At 42.9% G+C, this 19829-nt stretch overlaps 2 protein-coding genes across 2 annotated transcripts; both read left to right on the top strand.

Annotated features, from left to right (window-relative positions):
- Positions 1 to 1312: 1312 nt before the first annotated feature.
- Positions 1313 to 8957, top strand: LOC125715654 (zinc-binding protein A33-like). The gene is made up of 6 exons (XM_048987449.1): positions 1313 to 1778; positions 4131 to 4226; positions 4306 to 4536; positions 4706 to 4728; positions 4918 to 5036; positions 7202 to 8957. The coding sequence occupies exons 1-6, from the start codon at positions 1401 to 1403 to the stop codon at positions 7762 to 7764; spliced, it is 1410 nt and encodes a 469-aa protein (XP_048843406.1). The 5' UTR covers positions 1313 to 1400; the 3' UTR covers positions 7765 to 8957.
- Positions 8958 to 12857: 3900 nt separating this feature from the next.
- LOC125715653 (zinc-binding protein A33-like) lies at positions 12858 to 18944 on the top strand. The gene is made up of 6 exons (XM_048987448.1): positions 12858 to 13335; positions 15053 to 15148; positions 15292 to 15522; positions 15717 to 15739; positions 16085 to 16203; positions 16737 to 18944. The coding sequence occupies exons 1-6, from the start codon at positions 12952 to 12954 to the stop codon at positions 17297 to 17299; spliced, it is 1416 nt and encodes a 471-aa protein (XP_048843405.1). The 5' UTR covers positions 12858 to 12951; the 3' UTR covers positions 17300 to 18944.
- The last annotated feature ends 885 nt before the right edge of the window (positions 18945 to 19829 follow it).

Raw genomic sequence — 19829 nt, 5'->3', positions numbered from 1 at the left:
CCGAAGGTCACGGTCCGTTGAAGCCAGCAGAACCACATCATCTGCGAAAAGCAGAGACCTAATCCTGAGGTCACCGAACCGGACACCCTCAACGCCCTGGCTGCACCTAGAAATTCTGTTCATAGAAACTATGAACAGAATCATTGACAAAGGGCAGCCCTGGTGGAGTCCAACCCTCACCGGAAATGAGTCCGACTTACTGCCGACAATGCAGACCAGGCTCTGGCACCGGTTGTACAGGGACCGAACAGCCCTTATAAGGCAGCCCGGCACTCCTTACTCCTGGAGCACCCCCCAAAGGACTCCCCGATGGACGCGGTCGAATTCCTTCTCCAAGTCCACAAAGCACATGTAGACTGGTTGGGCAAACTCCCACACACCCTCCAGGACCCTGCTGAGAGTATAGAGCTGGTCCACTGTTCCACGGCCAGGGCGAAAACCACACTGCTCCTCCTGAACCCGAGGTTCAACTATCCGACGGACCCTCCTCTCCAGGACCCCCGAATAGACCTTACCAGGGAGGCTGAGGAGTGTGATCCCCCTATAGTTGGAGCACACCTTTTACCTCCAGGATGAACATTATTTGGACATAAAAAGATCGAAAGCGTTTTTTTGTCGCATCATACGTCTGCGATTGTTACACAGCGTTAAAGTACAACACTACTGCAGGTATTACTGCAATGTCTGTGTCAGTCCAGAGTGGCATAAAAATCGCTCAGAGGCTTTTCAGTGTGAGGACTATGGGGTTTTCTGTCACTCACAATGTTCTAATGTATGTGAGCAGGCCTGAAGCTGCCATAATCCTTTAGATTTACGTTATGCATGTACATTTTACCTACGTGAAATCAGGCCTAACTTCACCCGGGGTGGGAAGGCTATGCTAGAAATCCGGCAAACTTTATACTGTCACTTATATGATATATCTGACACTTACTTCTATTCAAGGAGAGCTACCGTAATGTATCTGAGTAGATCTGATGTTGGCAGAGTCCTTTTAGATTTCTGCTTGTCTAGATCAGGTAACAACTTGTGAAATGCACCCCAGAGCAGAACTTTAGAGTAAACCATTTTGGCAGAGGGTAGGGGCTCTGTGGGTGAAAACTGTCAGGAAAAAAACCTCAATTATGTGATGACTTATATTTATTGTATGTGTTTTATGTTTTTGTAAACCAAGAATTATATAATATATGATTATGGTCCCCCCATCTCAACGTAGACGGACGTTTTCCCCTGTCCCCCCCTAAATCAACACCTATGCTTAAATGATTTTGACTGCCCTATAAAAATAGATTGTTCTAAATATTGTTCAAATAGTTATCTAACTGTGCCAGGTGTGCTTCTTAACACAGACGTGAAAGGGAGACAGTAAGAGTAAGAAGTGTGTTTACTGAATTTGTAACATGGCTGCTGAAGCTTCATCTCTGGACGAGGAGCTCTGCTGCTCTGCCGACATCCTCAAGGATCCCGTTGTCCTGAAGTGCAGCCACAGTGTCGGTAAAGCCTTTCTGCAGAAGTTCTGGGAAAAGAAGAAATCTCAGGAGTGTCCAGTATGCAAGAAGAAGTCCTCCGTTAACGATCCTTCTCTAAACCTGGTTTTGAAAAACATTGTAGATAACAGTTTAAAACACAAGACTGCATCTCACTGCAGTTTCCATGGAGAGAAACTTCAGCTCCTCTGCGAGGACGATCAGGATCTCCTCTGCGTGGTCAGTCAGACTGCAAAGAAACACAGAAACCACCAGCTCTGTCCAGTGGGAGAAGCTGTACAGGATAAGAAGGTATTCTCTTCTACATCATGCATTTTTGCCTCAGGATGTTATATTAGTGTAATTATGAACGAAGCCCCTTTTAGCTGTAAAGTGGTGGCAAACTCATCCTGTAATGTTAGAATGTATATTTAGCAGGAATCTGCGCAATACTTCCCTAGCCACTGATATTGAACAGAGGGCTAAAACTAATAACCATTAAGGCACTTCTGGAACGAAACAAATTCAAACTCAAACATAGACTATGAAAACCCAGAAGTAATACAGCAAAATCCCATTATAACGGAATTCAAGGGACCTGGCAAAACGTCCGTTATATCCAAAGTCCGTTATATCCAGAGTTGCTGTATGCCCAGAACACAACTACAGGACACCATTTACTCATACCACACCCCAGTAGACACACTTGTGGCATAGATTTTTATATTGTACATCTAGTAATGCAACTTTATCTGAGCAGATGCGTGACTATTAATAATCCCGACTACGTATCTGCACTGGATATCACCGGCACGCCACACGCCTTGTAGGCGCAGCCTGCATATCCATTATGTCCGAATAAAACTACAGCTAAAAGCGGCCCTGGGGACCAAACTGTTTGTCTGTTATAATCGAAATTCCGTTATATGCGAGTCCACTATATCCGATGCTTTTTCTGCATGTTCTTAAAGGCGCACGGCCGGGACCAGCAGACTTCATCCGTTATAGGTGATATTTCGTTATAAGTGAGTCCACAATAACGGGATTTTACTGCAATCACCAAGTGCGTTGCCTTATCGCCACCTATGGGCCACAGATGGAAGTGTTTTCCAAAATAAAAGCGCCTCTGTTATCCACTCGCAGCAGCCCGGCAAAAAATGCTTCACGGCTCGGTGGTTGGGGACCCCTGGATTATAGCAGCCATACTGCCTGCGTGAGATGGAAAACTATTTCACTAGTCCACTAAAACGGGATTTTACTCTACAATTTTGCTTTGATATCTGTTATCATTTTTACTTCAGTGTGTCATGGACCAGGACGGATTTAGAGCGATGGCGAGACATGATGCACGCAGAGAGGTGGACGACCTGCTTGCGGCTTGCAGGGAAACAGGGGTTTATTAACAATCGAAAACACTAGGACCACTACAAAAACAAACAGAGCACAAGGGGTCAAAAGCAAAAATGGGATAAACAAAGATTAATTACAAATGGGGCAGGCAGGCCACAAAATAACAGAACATCAAACAGCAAAATGAAGAACAATGAACTACTGGGGAACTGAACTCAGGCAGGAACTTAAATATGAAAACAGAACTGGGTAACGAGTCAGCAGGAGTGAGACATAGACAATTAACCAGTCGGGGAGGGTCCAGGACAACAAGCAATTATGAAAACACACAATGGCAGGCACAAGAACAGGCAACAGGTGGAACTAATTAACTCAGGGAACTGGGTGGGGAACAACTCAGACACTGACAGAAACAAGGAAACAGAATCTACACTAGGGGAATAACAGACAGATAGAAATACAAGCACAGACAGAAAGAATGAAACCAAACACAAATCACAAGACACAGGAACTAGATAAACTCATACAAATGAAACACTATGGAACAAAATACAAAAACAGAGCAGGTGTGATTCAAACACATGACAAAGGGATTTGTAGGTAGCCACATGTTCAACAAGTTGAGCCATGCAGCTGATAGGGAGCAGGGAAGAACCCAAAGACTGACAGGAGGGACAGGATGGCCAGCGACACCTGCTGGCCATATGGGGAAAGGACACGGAAGACTAGGAACAACAGGACCTGACCCTGACATAGTGACCATGTACAGTGTGTTACTGGTGACAGAGAAGAGGGATCATGACTCACTGCCAGTTTTATAAATACTTTGGGAGCTTATAAATAAACAAAATACAGGTCTGCTTATTTTCTATGTATTTTATGTTTCACTGTGCTTATTAGTAGTTTGTTAGTGTATCTTCAATGTTAAATAAATTAGCTTTGATAGCCCAAAATATATTCAATTCTACGGTGTATATTATTATTGTATCACTACCTACTTAACGTCATGCCTAGTAGAAGAAACACGACCCAGATGCAGTTTAGTCTAGAGCAAACCCTGCAGGGGATTCGCAGGAATCACAGAGACTGAGGCATGGACGAGCAAAAATGTCCAGACTGAGGAACACAGCACTCTGCCCAGTGACCTTTACTTCCTGATTGTCCTCAGCCCAGTGCCCGGTACTTCCTGGGTTTGGCTCCAGGTAGCTGGATGGCGTAATTCAGAACAATAGTATACAAGAAGCAAGTTGTGTATAACCTGTCAGCAATATGTTGAATGTACATCTCATTATACTTCTGCATATTTTATCTCAGGAGGATCTCAGGGCTTCACTGATTCCATTAAAAGAAAAGCTGGAGAAGTTTACAAACGTTAAACAAGAGTGTGAGAAAACAGTCAAACATATCAAGGTATGGAGATTTATTCTGAGAATCAAAAACTTCACTGAGAAAATCACCTTCAGATATACACAGCATGTCTCACTTTCAGAGTCAGTCCCAGCAAACTGAGAAGAGGATAAAGGAGGAATTTGAGAAACTCCATCAGTTCCTGAGAAAGGAAGAGGAGGCCAGACTGGCTGTACTGAGAGAGGAAGAGGTGCAGAAGAGCCAGAGGATGAAGCAGAAGGTAGAAAACATCTCCAAACAGGTCTCCAACCTGTCAGAGAAGATCAGGGATATAGAGAAGGTCATGGAAGCTGAGGACTTCTCATTCTTGAAGGTGGGAGATGAATTTTCTACTTTGTTCTGTGTGTTTGCTGGCTGAGACAAGTAGACATGCTGTGTGACTAACGCAGATATAGCAGTTAAAACATGTTAGTGATATTTCTGCCTAGAAATTTCACTCTTTATGGTGTCTGATTGTTTACCATGCAAAACTTCTTTTTCAGGCCTACAAGGACAACAAAGAAAGGTATGTGATAGTTATTAACTGCATATTTTCAATCACTACTCACAGGGTCTTTAATTAATCCAATCAGGAGGTTTTCTGGACTGAGGGGAGTTAATGATGTTGCAGACTCTCAGCCACCTTCCTCTTATCTATTTGACTCCTTTCATACCCCACTGCATCATTGACCCCTGCCTGTCACTGTCTTTGCAGAGCCCAGTGTTCACTGCAGGACCCAGAGCTGCCTTCAGGGGCACTAATAGATGTGGCCAAACACCTGGGGTCTCTGAAGATAAGAGTCTGGGAGAAGATGCTGGGCATTGTGCAGTACAGTGAGTACTGGGGGAAATGGCTGTATAAAGCAAAGAGCAGTATCTGAGTGGATTATACTGTCACTCACTGGGAGCTCAGCTTTGCAGCACTGGTACAGTGAGTACTGGGAGAAATGGCTACATAAAGCAGAGAGCAGTATCTGAGTGGATTATACTGTCACTCACTGGGAGCTCAGCCTAGCAGCACTGGTACAGTGAGTACTGAGGGAAATGGTTGCATAAAGCAGAGAGCAGTATTTGAGTGGATTATACTGTCACTCACTGGGAGCTCAGCTTTGCAGCACTGGTACTTTAGACAGCTGTATGCCAGTGATGTGTTATCCTCCTCAGCAGCATGTCACTTTAGACAAAGGCATCTGAAAAATAAATAATTCTGTACTAGTGATAAATAAATCTAGTGCTGTATTGGAGAGTGAAGGGAAGGGTGTATAACGAAACCCTATGACTGTTTCCTTTATTAGTATTTTGAAAATATTCACCAATTTATTGACCTACTTCTAAAAAGTACAATACAAACAAAAGAAATTCAAAGCGTTTAAAATGCTTCATAAATTCCATGTTTCTTACTAACATACCAATTTACACAAGTGCAGGGTTACCAACTCACACGCATCTGGCGTGACAGACACACTCTCAGCCTTAATCTCACGTTGACTCAAAAATCTAAAGATTTGAAATCTATTGGCTAAATCTATTTTATTTCATTATAAATGTAAAATTAGCCTCCCAAAAGCATTGGGGCAGTTCGAAAACCCATCCATCCATCCATCCATCCATTTTCCAAACCGCTTATTCTACTGGGTCGTGGGGGGTCCGGAGCTTATCCCGGAAGCAATGGGCACGAGGCAGGGAACAACCCAGGATGGGGGGCCAGCCCATCGCAGGGCACACTCACACACCATTCACACACACATTCACACCTAAGGGCAATTTAGCAACTCCAATTAGCCTCAGCATGTCTTTGGACTGTGGGGGGAAACCGGAGTACCTGGAGGAAACCCCACGACGACATGGGGAGAACATGCAAACTCCACACACATGTGACCCAGGCGGAGACTCGAACCCGGGTTCCAGAGGCGTGAGGCAACAGTGCTAACCACTGCACCACCATGCCGCCCCACGGTTCGCAAACCATACAAACTATTTACAAGGTAAGAAAACTGTTTCATGCAAGTAAGTGCATGTACAAACAGTATATGTCTTCTGATTTGATGATCGTTAACCATTTTCCCCAAATGGGGAGGCAAAAATCAACTTACACTAGATTGCCAGCATGAAGAAGCAAAATGCAGTTTTGAAAACCGCTGCATTATTTATGCAGTGCTTTGCAGTAACATTTTACAGCTCGTACAAATATGTGACCAAATCTGATTTCTTGTTTAGACTGTCTAGCTTCCACACGGCCTCGTGCCCATTGCTTTCGGGATAGGCTCCGCAACCCAGTAGAATAAGCGGTTTGGAAAATGGATGGATGGATTTATATGAGACCCAAGTCGCATACATATCTAAGGGTGCCACAGGTGGGCTCGGTTACTGAGTCCCTCCCCCCCACATAACTTCCCCAGAACAGTACAAAAATAACTCAACCAACAGCAGCATCAGTACTGCTATTAATAACTGCTGAACAGTCTTATGATATTAGGAAATATACTGTCTTAAAATGTTTTAGTGTTTGTCCTGGTCACTCTGAGCCGCTTGCCATAGGGGAGGAGAGAAATTTTGGTTTCTGGGCGGGAGACAAGCTGTTAATGAGGCAGCAAACGACAGCTTCTCTTTTGTCACTGGATGATTCAGTTGGGTCCGCGTGGTACTGTAGGTGGTAAAGACCGCAGATTGAGCTGCGTGCTCCCGTATGTGGGCGGTGAGACGCATCTCCGTGAAGCAGAGACACAGCAGCTCTGAGAGCGTCGGTTTTATTGTCCAGTGACTGAACATTAGTGACGTTTGCCTCAGTTTAAGAGTGGCCATTGCATGTACTTAAAGAGAAGAATGGCAACAAAGGAAAGCAAAAGACAAAACCCGAATACAAAAGTGAAAACAAATCTGTGGGCAGTGGCTGTGCTCCAGTGCAATATTCTTCACACTGATGTCTTTAAAACACTGAGGGTTTTTTACTATTACAATTGAGAAAAAATATTAACTGCAGTTTTGTCTTGAACTCACAGCTCCTGTGACTCTGGACCCAAACACTGCACACGCCAAGCTCTCTGTGTCTGATGATCTGACCAGCGTGAGACACTCTGGAGTTAAACAGCAACTTCCTGACAGCCCAGAGAGATTCTTTCCCTGTCCATGTGTGTTGGGCTCTGAGGGGTTTAACTCAGGAAAACACAACTGGGAGGTGGATGTGGGAGACAAAACTGAGTGGACTGTAGGAGTAGCAAAAGGATCTGTTAACAGGAAAGGGGGGATTATATGCAGCCCTGAAGATGGATTATGGGTTTTAAATCTGAAGAATGGTGATGAGTATAAAGCAGGTACCTCACCAGCAACCCCCCTCAGCGTGGAGCGGAAACCGCAGAGGGTCAGAGTGCAGCTGGACTATGACAGGGGGGAGGTGTCCTTCTTCAACCCCGCTGACATGTCACTCATCTATACCTTTAAAGACACATTCACTGGGACACTGTTTCCATTTTTCTGTCCATATCTGAATAATAATGAAAGCAACACTGGAGCCCTGAAGATCTGCCCAGTAAAGGCGTCCGTGACAGTGATTTCATCCCAGTAAATGTGTCTGTGACAGTGATGTCATCCCAGTAAAGGTGTCTGTGACAGTGATGTCATCCCAGTGTCAAGAGTGTCTCAGATCCTCTATGAACTGGGTAAGCTGGGATGTCCTGGGACGAGGTGAAGCATCTGTCACCTGTTTAGGGTTGGATTATACTGTAAGGAGTGGGAAAGGTATCAAGTAAAAGTTACCCATTTTCTAATTGTGTTTTTCTATATCAATTAGTGCTGTAGGAAATAGTTTGTATTCACTCTGTCGATGAGTCATGACCTTGTACCTAATCATTCGGCTTCAGGCAAAAGCATCTTTTAAATGAATAAACGTAAATGTGCTTAACCAACGCTTTTAAGATCTAAAAGTTTCTAGAAGAGCAGCTTGGCAAGCAGAGTTGAAACAGTGAGAGGTTAAAGGTTCAGTGTCAGAGACCCAGCCAGCTTCAGTCTGTAGCTGCTGCTTCCACACATCGGCCTCCTCAGACCCCGACTGACACGGCTGGCTCTGCAGCAGCCCTGCTGGAGATGTAGTTCACTCAGTTTTATCCTCTGATTTGGTCGGACTTAATACGTCATGTTAGGTGGGGTCTACGGTGCAGTGTGAACTGCTGCTGCAGCCTGAGGGAGAAAAATGTCACCACGAGGAGGCGCTGTGGTCCCTCAAACAGGAGCATGTGCTAATAACTGTGCTCAGGGTAGAGTAATGCATGAAGGAGACGCAGACTTGGGTTCTTCTCACACCTGCCTTCCCTACTCCTCCTACTCCTCACTGCTCCTGTCTTCTTTGTCACTCCTCTGCCCTTCTCTTTCCTCCCATCCCTGCTTTGTCATCACTGTGTTGCTGTGGGTCGCTTACACACTCAGCAGTGACACACACTAATAACAAAACCCACCGCGGTTTGCACGCGTGCAGTTAGCACGCATGCAGCTAGCATGTTCCCCCCCGTGTTGTGCAGGGTTCCTCCAGGTACTCTGATCTCCCGCAGTGTAAGGGCATGTAGTTATGTTAAATGGCATCTCTAAATTGCTGAGTGTGTCTGCGTGTTTTGAGACAGACTGTTATGCCATGCAGGGTGTTCCCCAGCCTTGTTCAGGCCCCCAATAGCCCTGGACTGCATAAGCTTTGTTCATATCCACACAGCACACACTGCATATACAGATGTTTGTGGTCAAGAATAAAAGCGTTAGCTGTCTCACATACATGTGCCCATATTTTCTTCGTATATTATACAGATGAGCTTTCATTCTGGGAGAGACTGGGTATTCACTTGTTAACATAAAATCCATTTTCAGGGCCTGACCTGGATCTAGGTGACGTCATGTGGGTCAGAGGGAACCAGAACAGACTAAAGCAAAATCTGTTTTGTTCTTATAATGCTTATAGAACTACATATGGTGAACTATATACAATGTAATGAAGTGTTTCTGCAGTCACCAAAATTGGTAGTTCTTCCAATTCTTGGCTGATGCTAAAAGATAGGAAAATTATAAAAAGTTCCCCTAAATGAAACCATCCCCATAATAACTATGCTAGGTTGTTGGGTAGCTGGGTACTGTGTCCTCCCCCCCCCCCCCCCCCCCCCCATTCTAAAAACATGCTGAAGTTAATTGGACTTACCAAATTGCCCGTAGGTGCGCATGTGTGAGTGAATGGTGTGTGAGTGAATGGTGTTTGAGTGAATGGTGTGTGAGTGAATGGTGTGTGAGTGAATGGTGTTTGAGTGAATGGTGTGTGAGTGAATGGTGTTTGAGTGAATGGTGTGTGAGTGAATGGTGTGTGAATGCGCCCAGTAATGTGTTGGTGCCCCATCCTGGGTTGTTCCCTGCCTTGGGCATGTAGACTCCCATGACCCATGACAAGTGGTCACAGAAAATGAATAGATAGATAGATGAATGGATTATTTGAAGCTAGAGTGCTGATCTCCAACAAGCAAAGAAGTTAGTCAATCAAGAATTGTTATTTAATCAAATCAATGAAAGTAACCAAACTATTATAAAAACAGAGATTGCCAGTAGAAGCTACCAAAACGATGGTATGGTATACCAGTCACCTCCAAAGTACCCATCTACCTCCCCTGGTAAGTGCTAGCTCTGCCTGATCCGTTAGTGGGAGCATGCCAGGATTGGTCCGGGCAGTCAGTGCTGAGATCTGGAAACCTGTACTAACGAAAAGAAAGAAAGAAATCAAATACGTAAGATGCTAGCAGCTAATGATCATTTATATATTTTTGTTATTATGCATAGTGGGTGACCTGTCTGTTATAAGTGAGAGTGATGATTGGGGTTCAGGGCCTGTACTTAGAGTTCAGACAGGCAGACCTTCCTGACAGCGAGAGAATGATGAATGTCGAGGCTGCGATCTTAAAAGGACACCTTGATACCATCAACACCGGTAGTTCCAACTGGGTCGAACAAGTGTGATGTGACACACAACAAAGTAACAAGGTTTTCTCAGTTGGATTCTCCATGCTAAGGTTTCCAGAAACCACTATCACTGGCCGCCAAGGTCTCTGTGTCTCTGGGATGCCTAGAGGGAAGTCTCCTTTGGTGGTTTCCCCATTCAGTATGATGCAGTCTGCACCATCTAGCATGGCGTTAGCCACATAAATGGCCTCAGCAAGTGTGACCCAAGGCTTCTTAATCATGTTTTCCAGCATCTGAGCACGAATGATGGGTTTTCCAACCCTGCTGCGATCATCATTTTATGAGTCAGGACGGGACACCCGTCAATCCTTAAAAAGTATTACATGAATTTATCTAAAAACAGACTGGAATGAGCAGATAAGCTCATTGTTTATGTTTGCGGGGGGAAGGTGGGGCACTAGCTTCAGGTAACTAAGAAGTTGCTCTACACTAGCCTGTAATGTCATCCTGCAAACTGCAAATTCGGAAGGAAACTGGTTCACAGTTTTGTAATATGGTTGAAACCCAGTAATACATTTGTGGCTCATTGTACACTGTGCAAGAAGTTCTACAAACTCAGCACGATGGGAATCAAAGCTGTGGAATCTCTCCTTGCACATGGGAAACACAAACAAATTTCTGTCATTGAATGCTGTTTGCCTTTGCCTTTTAAAAGTCGTTGAAAGTCTTAAATATTACTTGTTTAAACCTGCATATACAGTAGTCGCCCCCAACACGTGATACATTCCAAGACCTACGATGGATAGCTGAAACCGCAGATCATCTTGAACCGTCTGCAGACCCGATATATAACATGATTTTCATGTAAATGCATATGGTAATTGATAAGATCCCCACAGCAAAACATTACCAACATTAAATATAGTACTGTAATAATAAACTACATTGTACATTGATATATAATACTGTACTATCTATCTTGAGTGAAGAGACGTTATGATGTTTTAGCATCTCAACAGATGATGGAGCAATGAAGAAATGTCATGTACCAAGGGATGACAGAGAGAAGAAAATAACGCTTTTATACCCCGAAAAGGGCGAAGGAACTTTGAAAACAACATACTGTACATGCATCAGCATCCCAGCCTCCAGAAACCTTCCCCTCACTCATGACCAGTAATCCATGATACATATAAAAGTTTATATTAAGAAAACCTGTTATAAAATTGTAACCAGCTACATTACTTTGTGTTTCTTTTATGATAGTCCATTCGGCAACATTAAATTTGAATTTGGATTTTTTTTCTGCATAGGAATAGTAAAACCTTCTCTTTTAAATTTACACTGGCCTCAAGAAACAGATGACCATACCTACCTGGGAGGTTCATGTTGATCTAAGAAAATTCACACAAAAAAGACTCCATAATAATGAATAATAATGAATCATAAAATTCATGCGACAATGGAGTTCTTTGGAGGAAAAAAAGTCTCGCAGAAATATGAAAGCTTGAAGTAAGGCTACATCCAGATGCAGAGAGCTGTTTAAACTATAAGGTCTAAGAAGAATACATGCTATCAGTCTTTTTTTCATCTGCAACAGTGTGGCTGAGATACAGGTTCCGGTCTGCCCTCTTTTCCAGGAGGACTTCATGAGGATGGCTGAATTATGGGATGATGCTACACACCTGGATCTTCAAATGTGGAAGGACATGCCTGTGCAGAAACCTGTCCGATTCACTAGGGACAAGAGCTGGAAAAGATCAGTAAAACAGGAATTGCAGATATTAAGGAACCGTGCTGCCTAGGGAAAAAAGCCATTTAGCCAATATAGATGACATTTTTTGTATAGCTTCCTCATTGCTGGGGTGTCACAGCTGATCTCAGACTTTTAAATTAATAATGCTGATGAAAGATCATTCATAAATGCAATTCAAAGGACACAATTCAAGATTAACCCCAACCCTTAGCACTGATTGAGGAGGAGGAGACCGAGTCCAATAAAGGTGAAGCTTACCTATTGTCATGGTCACCACCTGAAATGTGGAGGGGGGGTTGGAAGGGGCCTGAAGACATGTATGTGGGACAGCATATTTGGATAAACAGAACATGCAGTCAATTACCAATTGTTCAAATAGGAGTAAACATTTCTATACATCTGCGATAGTTTGGCGACCCATCCTGGGTTGTTCCCTGCCTTGCGCTCATACTGTAGCCCCTGCGACCCTGAAAAGGATAAGTGGTTACAGAAAATGGATGGATGGATGGATTTCTATAGATCAGATCCCATATCAAGACAGGGTGACCTCTTTGCCAAGTGAAATATAAATTAGTTGAGGTGCACAAAGATATACTCACATCAAACAGTGTACTGTACCATACTGTTTCACTAGAAACGTATCTGAATTCTCAAAGTCAGGTCGCGAATTTAAAGCAACAATTTATTTTTATAAAACACTGATTCGACCACAAAATCACTTCCTAAAGACTGGGCAGATTATTCTCTTTGCCTAAAACAAACGCTATATCCTGATAAACCTATAGTTAATTGAGATTAATCATCAGGGTGTGACATTATTTTAACGATGATCAGAAGTGAAGCATAGAATGTTACAAGTACTTTACAGTTCATATTTTGGCTTCTTGATACAAAAATTGAAATATCCCCCAAAATAGGTCAATTTGTATACAATTTAAATGGCTAAACTCCTATAAAAAAGATTGTTCTGACTTTGCTGAGATATTGTTGTCTAACTATCCCAGAGGCATGTCTTAATAGAGAAGTGAAAGTGAAATTACAAAAAAAAAAACGTGCACTTAGTGAATCTGTAAAATGGCTGTTGAAGCTTCATCTCTCGAGCAGGAGCTCTCTTGTGCCATTTGCTTAGACTTCTTTAAGAATCCTGTTGTTCTGCAGTGCAGCCACAGCTTCTGTAGAGACTGTCTGCAGAAGTTCTGGGAAGAGAAGAAATCTCAGGATTGTCCAGTATGCAAGAGGCAGTCCGCCATGACAGATCCTCCTTTAAATCTGGCTTTGAAAAACATCGTGGATAACCATCTAAAACACAAGAGTGCATCTCGCTGCGAGCTTCATGGAGAGAAACTTCTACTCTTCTGTGAGGACGATCAGGATCTCCTCTGCGTGGTCTGTCAGACTGCAAAGAAGCACAGAAACCACCAGCTCTGTCCAGTGGAAGAAGCTGTACAGGATAAGAAGGTATTCTCTTCTACGTCATTCATCTTCTCATCAGGATATTATATTAGTGTAATTATGGACCCTTGTAGCTGTGAGGTGGCAGCCAATTCATCCTGAAATATTAGCATGTATGTCGTCAATACCACTGATATTGAACACAGGGCTACGTGAAGTGCTCATTAAACTCATGAGGATACGTCTGGAATGACAGATATTCACACTTAAACATATGCTACAAAGATTCATAGGTAAAACAATTTTGCTTGCTTTCTGTGGAGATTTTACATTTATTGTTAGTTTAGTGGCTTTTGTACTTTTTGTTACTGATGACTAAGAAGAGGGATCATGACTGTCAGTTTTCTGAAAACAGTTGCAGTTTGTTAATACACAAAACAGGTCTGCTTATTTCCTACGCCTTTTGTATTCTTCTGTGGACATTAGCCGTGTATCAGAAAGTATTCATTGTTAAATAAATGACCTTTTAAAAAGCTCAACATATTTATTTATTCATCTGTTTATTTATTTATTCATTATCTATCAAGTTCTCAAGGCAAGTTAAGTGTCATTTCAGCTATATTCATACTACAAAGGGAAATAAAATATGGTTCCTCCATCACCATGGTGTAACACAAAGAACAAAAACAAAAACAACATAAGACTACACAAGTGCGGGCATGCAGAGCTGTACAAGTGCGAGGAGAGCAAAGAGAGACAGTACTAGTTAAACACAAGAGCAACAATTCAATATTACAGAACAAAAGCAGTAACGGTAGTAGTTTGAATGAATACAGTATTATGACAGATACTATATTCTCACAGCAAAAGTGAGCAAAAAAAATGGAAGATTGAGGTAAATACCAATAAATAAATAATCGTGCAAACCATAGCAGCAGTAGGACAGGGAATGTGCAGCATATAATGGATAAAGGGTATATAGAGTACAGAGTGCTGAGTGGTATGTGCGTGTGTATGCAGCATATAATGGATAAAGGGTATATAGAGTACAGAGTGCTGAGTGGTATGTGTGTGTGTATGCAGCATATAATGGATAAAGGGTATATAGAGTACAGAGTGCTGAGTGGTATGTGCGTGTGTATGCAGCATGCTGAATAGTGTGTGTGCATGGGTCATTATATATTACATTGTGGGGACCAAAATGTGATAAAACTTGCTGTTTTGCTGTTGCGGGGACTATTTTTCAGTCCCTATAAGGGGAAACTCAATTTTATAAAATCTGTGACTGCAATTAAAAATAAATAAAAATATCGAAAGTCTTATATTTTGTTGGGTTACTTATGGTTAAGGTTAAGGATGGGTGGGGGTGAAGGTTTTCAATGTTGGGATCAACATTGGGTTAAATGGATGATCCCCACAAATATATGAACAAAAACAAGTGTCTGTGAGTGCATGCATGTTTGTGTGTGTGTGTGTGTCTGTGTGTGTGTGTGTGTGTGTGTGTGTCTGCGTGTGTGTGTGTGTGTGTGTGCCTCGCAATGGACTAACATCCCTTCCTGGGTGACCCCTACCCAGTGCCCTGAACTTCCTGGGTGATCCCTACCCAGTGCCCTGTACTTCCTGGGTGTCCCTTGCCCAGCGCCCTGTACTTTTTGGATACCCAACGCCCAGGACTCTGTAGGCTCGGCTCCAGAAAGATATGAAAGCTGAAATTTAGTTTTAATTACCTGTAAGCAATATGTTGAATGTATCTCTCATTACACATTTGTATATTTTTTCTCAGGTGGATCTCAAATCTTCACTGAGTCCATTAAAGGAAAAGCTAGAGAAGTTTGCAAAAGTTAAACAAGAGTCTGTGAAAACAGCCAAATACATCAAGGTATGGGGATTTATTCTGAGAAACTAAAACTTAAATTAAATTTTTAATTAAAAATTAATTTCTAATTTCCAAGGCTGCCAACTTTGGTCGGCTGGCCGGCGTGAGATGTACCTTCAGCTTTACGCAGCATTTCTCACTATCAGAATCAGTCCCAGTACATTGAGAAGAGGATAAAGGAGGAATTTGAGAAACTCCATCAGTTCCTGAGAGAGGAAGAGGAGGCCAGACTTGCTGTACTGAGAGAGGAAGATGTGCAGAAGAGCCAGAGGATGAAGAAGAAGATAGAAGACATCTCCAAACAGGTCTCTACCCTGTCAGAGAAGATCAGAGATACTGAGAAGGCCATGGAAGCTGAGGACATCTCATTCTTGAAGGTGGGAGATGATCTTCCTGCATTGTTCTGTGTGTTTGCTGGCTGAGACAAACAATCCTAATGTGTGTCTGAAGCAGATATACATCTCAGTGACACTGAGCATTTCTGCCCAGGAATTTTGTTCTTTATGGTGTTTGCTGGTTTGCCATGGATATTTTTCATAATACAGTTTAATATTATTTTCTTCTTTTTTAGGCCTACGAGGACACCAAAGAAAGGTATGTGATAGTAGATGTAATAACTATTAACTATATATTTTCAATTGCTACTGAAATCTGGACTAAATGATTCCAAGATCCATAGAAAATTAAGTGGAAATTTTAAGTGTAATTCCAATGTCTCTCTCTCTCTCTCTCTCTCTCTCTCTCTCTCACAGACACACACACACACACACACACACACACACACACACAAACACACACACATGCAAAGCCAGTGAGTCAGCAGCTCTTCTGGACTGAGTGGAGTTAATGATGCTGCAGATCCTCAGCCACCTTCCTATTGTGTGTCTGACCTTCAGACCCCACTGCATCACTGACTCCAGTCTGTCACTGTCTTTGCAGAACCCAGTGCTCACTGCAGGACCCAGAGTTGCCTTCAGGGGAGCTGATAGATGTGGCCAAACACCTGGGTTCTCTGAGTTTCAGAGTCTGGGAGAAGATGCTGGAGATTGTGCAGTACAGTGAGTACTAGGGGAAATGGTTGTATAAAGCAGAGATCAGTATCTGAGTGGGTTGCACTGTCATTCGAGGGGAGCTCAGCTTAGCAGCACTGGTACAGTGAGTACTGGGGGAAATAGCTGTATAAAGCAGAGAGCAGTATCTGAGTGGGTTATACTGTCACTCACTGGAAGCTCAGCCTAGCAGCACTGGTACAGTGAGTACTGGGGGAAATGGCTGTATAAAGCAGAGAGCAGTATCTGAGTGGGTTATACTGTCACTCACTGGGAGCTCAGCCTAGCAGCACTGGTACAGTGAGTACTGGGGGAAATGGCTGTATAAAGCAGAGAGCAGTATCTGAGTGGGTTATACTGTCACTCACTGGAAGCTCAGCCTAGCAGCACTGGTACAGTGAGTACTGGGGGAAATGGCTGCATAAAGCAGAGAGCAGTATCTGAGTGGATTATGCTGTCACTCACCAGGCGTCTTATTTCCAGTGATGGTTTTTACTGTATTGAGAAAGATTATTAACTGCAGCTTCTTCTGCAACCCGCAGCTCCTGTGACTCTGGACCCAAACACTGCAGGCCCCTGGCTCTCTGTGTCTGATGATCTGATCGGCGTGAGAAATACTGGAATGAAACAGCAACTTCCTGACAGCCCAGAGAGATTCTACCCCTGTGTTTGTGTGCTGGGCTCTGAGGGGTTTAACTCAGGAAAACACAGCTGGGAGGTGGATGTGGGAGACAAAACTGAGTGGGATCTAGGAGTAGCAAAAGGATCTGTTAACAGGAAAGGGGGGATTATATGCAAACCGGAGGATGGAATCTGGGTTGTACTTCTGAGGAATGGTAATGAGTATAAAGCAGGCACCTCACCACGGACCTGGTTGAGACTGGAGCGGAAACTGCAGAGTATCAGAGTGCAGCTGGACTATGACAGGGGGGAGGTGTCCTTCTTCAACCCCGCTGACATGTCACTCATCTACACCTTTAAAGACACATTCACTGGGACACTGTTTCCATTTTTCAGTCCATGTTTAATAGAAGGTGGTAGTAATGCTGGAGCCCTGAAGATCTGCTCAGTAAAGGTGTCTGTGACAAAAATGTTATCCCAGTAAGGATGCCTGTGTTTTATTGTTTATACTGTCTGAAGTGGGAAAACTGGGATGTCCTGGGACAAGCTGAAGTATCTGTTCCCTCGCTAGGGTTGGGTTTATACTGTAAGGAGTGGAAACATTATAAAGTAAAAGTTATCTTGGCATCTAGGTTGGCAAGATGGTGCCTGTGTCTGGCTGCTGCTGCTGTCATATCTCGTCTGTTTTTGTCTTGTCTATCTTATTTTGACAATGCTTCTGTTTGCCTTTGATATCTCAGCATCTTTTGTTTACTATCTCCAAATATTGCCACAAATCAGAGACGTTATTGACGGTGTGTCGGCATCCAGGATCTTTCCGCTGCCTGTGTTGATAACTGGCTTGGGGGCAGCGGATGGCTCACTGGCCTAAGCCTCCATCCCTGTGATTAGAAGGTTGCCAGTTCAAGCTTGGCCTTGGCCTGTCTGTGAGTCTTTGTGCAAGACCCTTAACCCCCAACTCCCTGGGTGCTGCAACAGGTGACATCCCTTCATGACCAGCTTGCTCTCACCTACAGAGATCACACTGGGGAAGTGATTTAAAGAGAATATCCCCTTGGCGATCAACAAAGTTTCAATTATCCCAATCTTTTGCGATATGGGGATACTGGAAGCCGAGACCAGGGTTATCAATGAAGAGATGCCATATAAGGAGGAGAGGGCTGGTACAGGCCTGGTCACCAGGTTAAATCTCAATGATGGAAAGAAGCGATTATTCATAACACCGAGACTGTCTCCTCTGCATTAGGCTGTTTCAGGCCCCATTTTGTTGTCATGGATTCTGCTACTGGAAATGGATCTGCCCTGTAAGAATGACATGTCTTCGGGTGCTGTTCCCTGGCTCTGGTAGTGGTCTGGTAGATCTGCAGCTCCCTTGCCTGTTTTGCTTGGGATCGCTGGGGTTGAAATTGGCAGGATGAGGGAGTTGTGTGACTGGTTGCTCCTACACAAAATTTTGATTGCTCTGTTGCTGACGGAAAGAGTTTCATTATGAAAATGTGTCTCATCAATGCTTGTTCCTTAAGCTCATGTTTAAAATAACTTGTTTATTAGGGAGAACTTGGACTTTGCTTGTTACAGAAGCATGGCAATGGAACTTGGAATTCAGTGAGTTATGTCCAGCGGACTGTTACATCAGATCCCTGTGGCTGTCAGGAAAAGGTGATGGACTTGCTGTGACCTGGAATAAACGTTTATTTTTTCATGGCAGTTAGTAAGCACTGTGTTCTATAGTGGATGAGCAAGAATGTTGGCTGTCTTCAGCATCAATGTTGTAAAACAGAAAGACTATGGAAAAAAAACTGGCTTGGATAGGCATCACCTATTTCTAAAGGATCTCCTACTTCTGATACTTTAATACAGGAAGTACCCTGGGCATATTTTACTAAATAAATCTCCTCATCCAATCAAGATCGTAACATTGAGATTGACGTTATCAATAGTATTGTAAACCCACATACTGCCTTGCGGGGAGCATAAGAGGACTTTTGATCGGACAATCCAGACTTTCATTAACAGATCCTATATACACCCCTAATGTCCTTGAGGGTGATTTATATCTGTAAGCTAAGAATGCGTCCAAGTATGTTTAAAGTTCATTTAAACGAAAAAATAAAGAATGATATTCATAATCGTCTCATTAATAGTGCTGAGATTGTGCTAACAAAAGTGCATGTAATACTTTGGAATAAATGTTTCTTAGATAGGTGAAATATTTAAAAATGTCAAGGCATGTTACTACTGTGGGGTTTGTTGGATTGTGGTGCAGGCTGTGCTGGTGAAGGTGTACGAATAAGAAGCTAAACGAATCGGAAGCCGCAGATAAGTAGCTAACTTAAGCCACGTGTGACTTTGCCGTCAATTTGGGCAACAAGGTTGACCATGGCCAAGAAACACGAAGACAACGGAATTCCCAAACACACTGAGAAAGCGTAGCAGTGATCCGTAGCTCCGCCCACTGCCCGGGTTTTTAATTCTATTTTTCACATTTTTCACACTTGAGTGGAAAATTAAGATACAAATGGTGCTATTTAATTAAAATTTTCATTTTTGCAGGATTTTTGTGCACAGAATTTAGGACCCAAACTAAATGGCAAAGTGGAGATTGTATTTTCTTTTTATCATTTTCATTTTATTTTTTTTTGTAGAAAATACCGTCCATAGATTAGCAGCCACTCTCAAGGGAAATGAAGGGAACAGACAAGGAGGGCAGGGCTAGACATGACATCCTCCAATTTCGATGTGAGTACCCTCAAATTAAAGCTGAGAGTCTGCACTATATGCCTATATTCATTATGTAGCTGTAATTTGAATATGTTTCAGTAAACAGGTAAATTAACAAAACTTGCATTAGTGACCAAATATATATGGACCTAACTGTAATAGTGCCCTTTTGAATTAAATACTGTAAATTGTATCACTAACTTTCAGCTTCACTTAAAGAAGCGAACAGTGTGAGATATGGAGGGGAATGGAGCACTGGGCAAACCAAAAAATATTGACTACTGTATTTAATA

The sequence above is a fragment of the Brienomyrus brachyistius genome, chromosome 20 (genome assembly GCF_023856365.1).
Source record: "Brienomyrus brachyistius isolate T26 chromosome 20, BBRACH_0.4, whole genome shotgun sequence".
Classification (NCBI taxonomy): Eukaryota; Metazoa; Chordata; class Actinopteri; order Osteoglossiformes; family Mormyridae; genus Brienomyrus; species Brienomyrus brachyistius.
Note: the sequence above shows the minus strand (reverse complement) of the source record. Positions and strands in the feature narration are given on the sequence as shown.

What these genes read in the sequence shown, in the direction of transcription:
- LOC125715654 (XM_048987449.1), top strand. Translation starts at nt 1,401, where the DNA reads ATGGCTGCTGAAGCTTCATCTCTGGACGAGGAGCTCTGCTGCTCTGCC. An exon ending in AAGCTGTACAGGATAAGAAG is followed by an intron (nt 1,779 to 4,130) that starts GTATTCTCTTCT and finishes ATTTTATCTCAG; the next exon opens with GAGGATCTCAGGGCTTCACT. An exon ending in GCTGGGCATTGTGCAGTACA is followed by an intron (nt 5,037 to 7,201) that starts GTGAGTACTGGG and finishes TTGAACTCACAG; the next exon opens with CTCCTGTGACTCTGGACCCA.
- LOC125715653 (XM_048987448.1), top strand. Translation starts at nt 12,952, where the DNA reads ATGGCTGTTGAAGCTTCATCTCTCGAGCAGGAGCTCTCTTGTGCCATT. An exon ending in AAACAGCCAAATACATCAAG is followed by an intron (nt 15,149 to 15,291) that starts GTATGGGGATTT and finishes TCTCACTATCAG; the next exon opens with AATCAGTCCCAGTACATTGA. An exon ending in GCTGGAGATTGTGCAGTACA is followed by an intron (nt 16,204 to 16,736) that starts GTGAGTACTAGG and finishes TGCAACCCGCAG; the next exon opens with CTCCTGTGACTCTGGACCCA.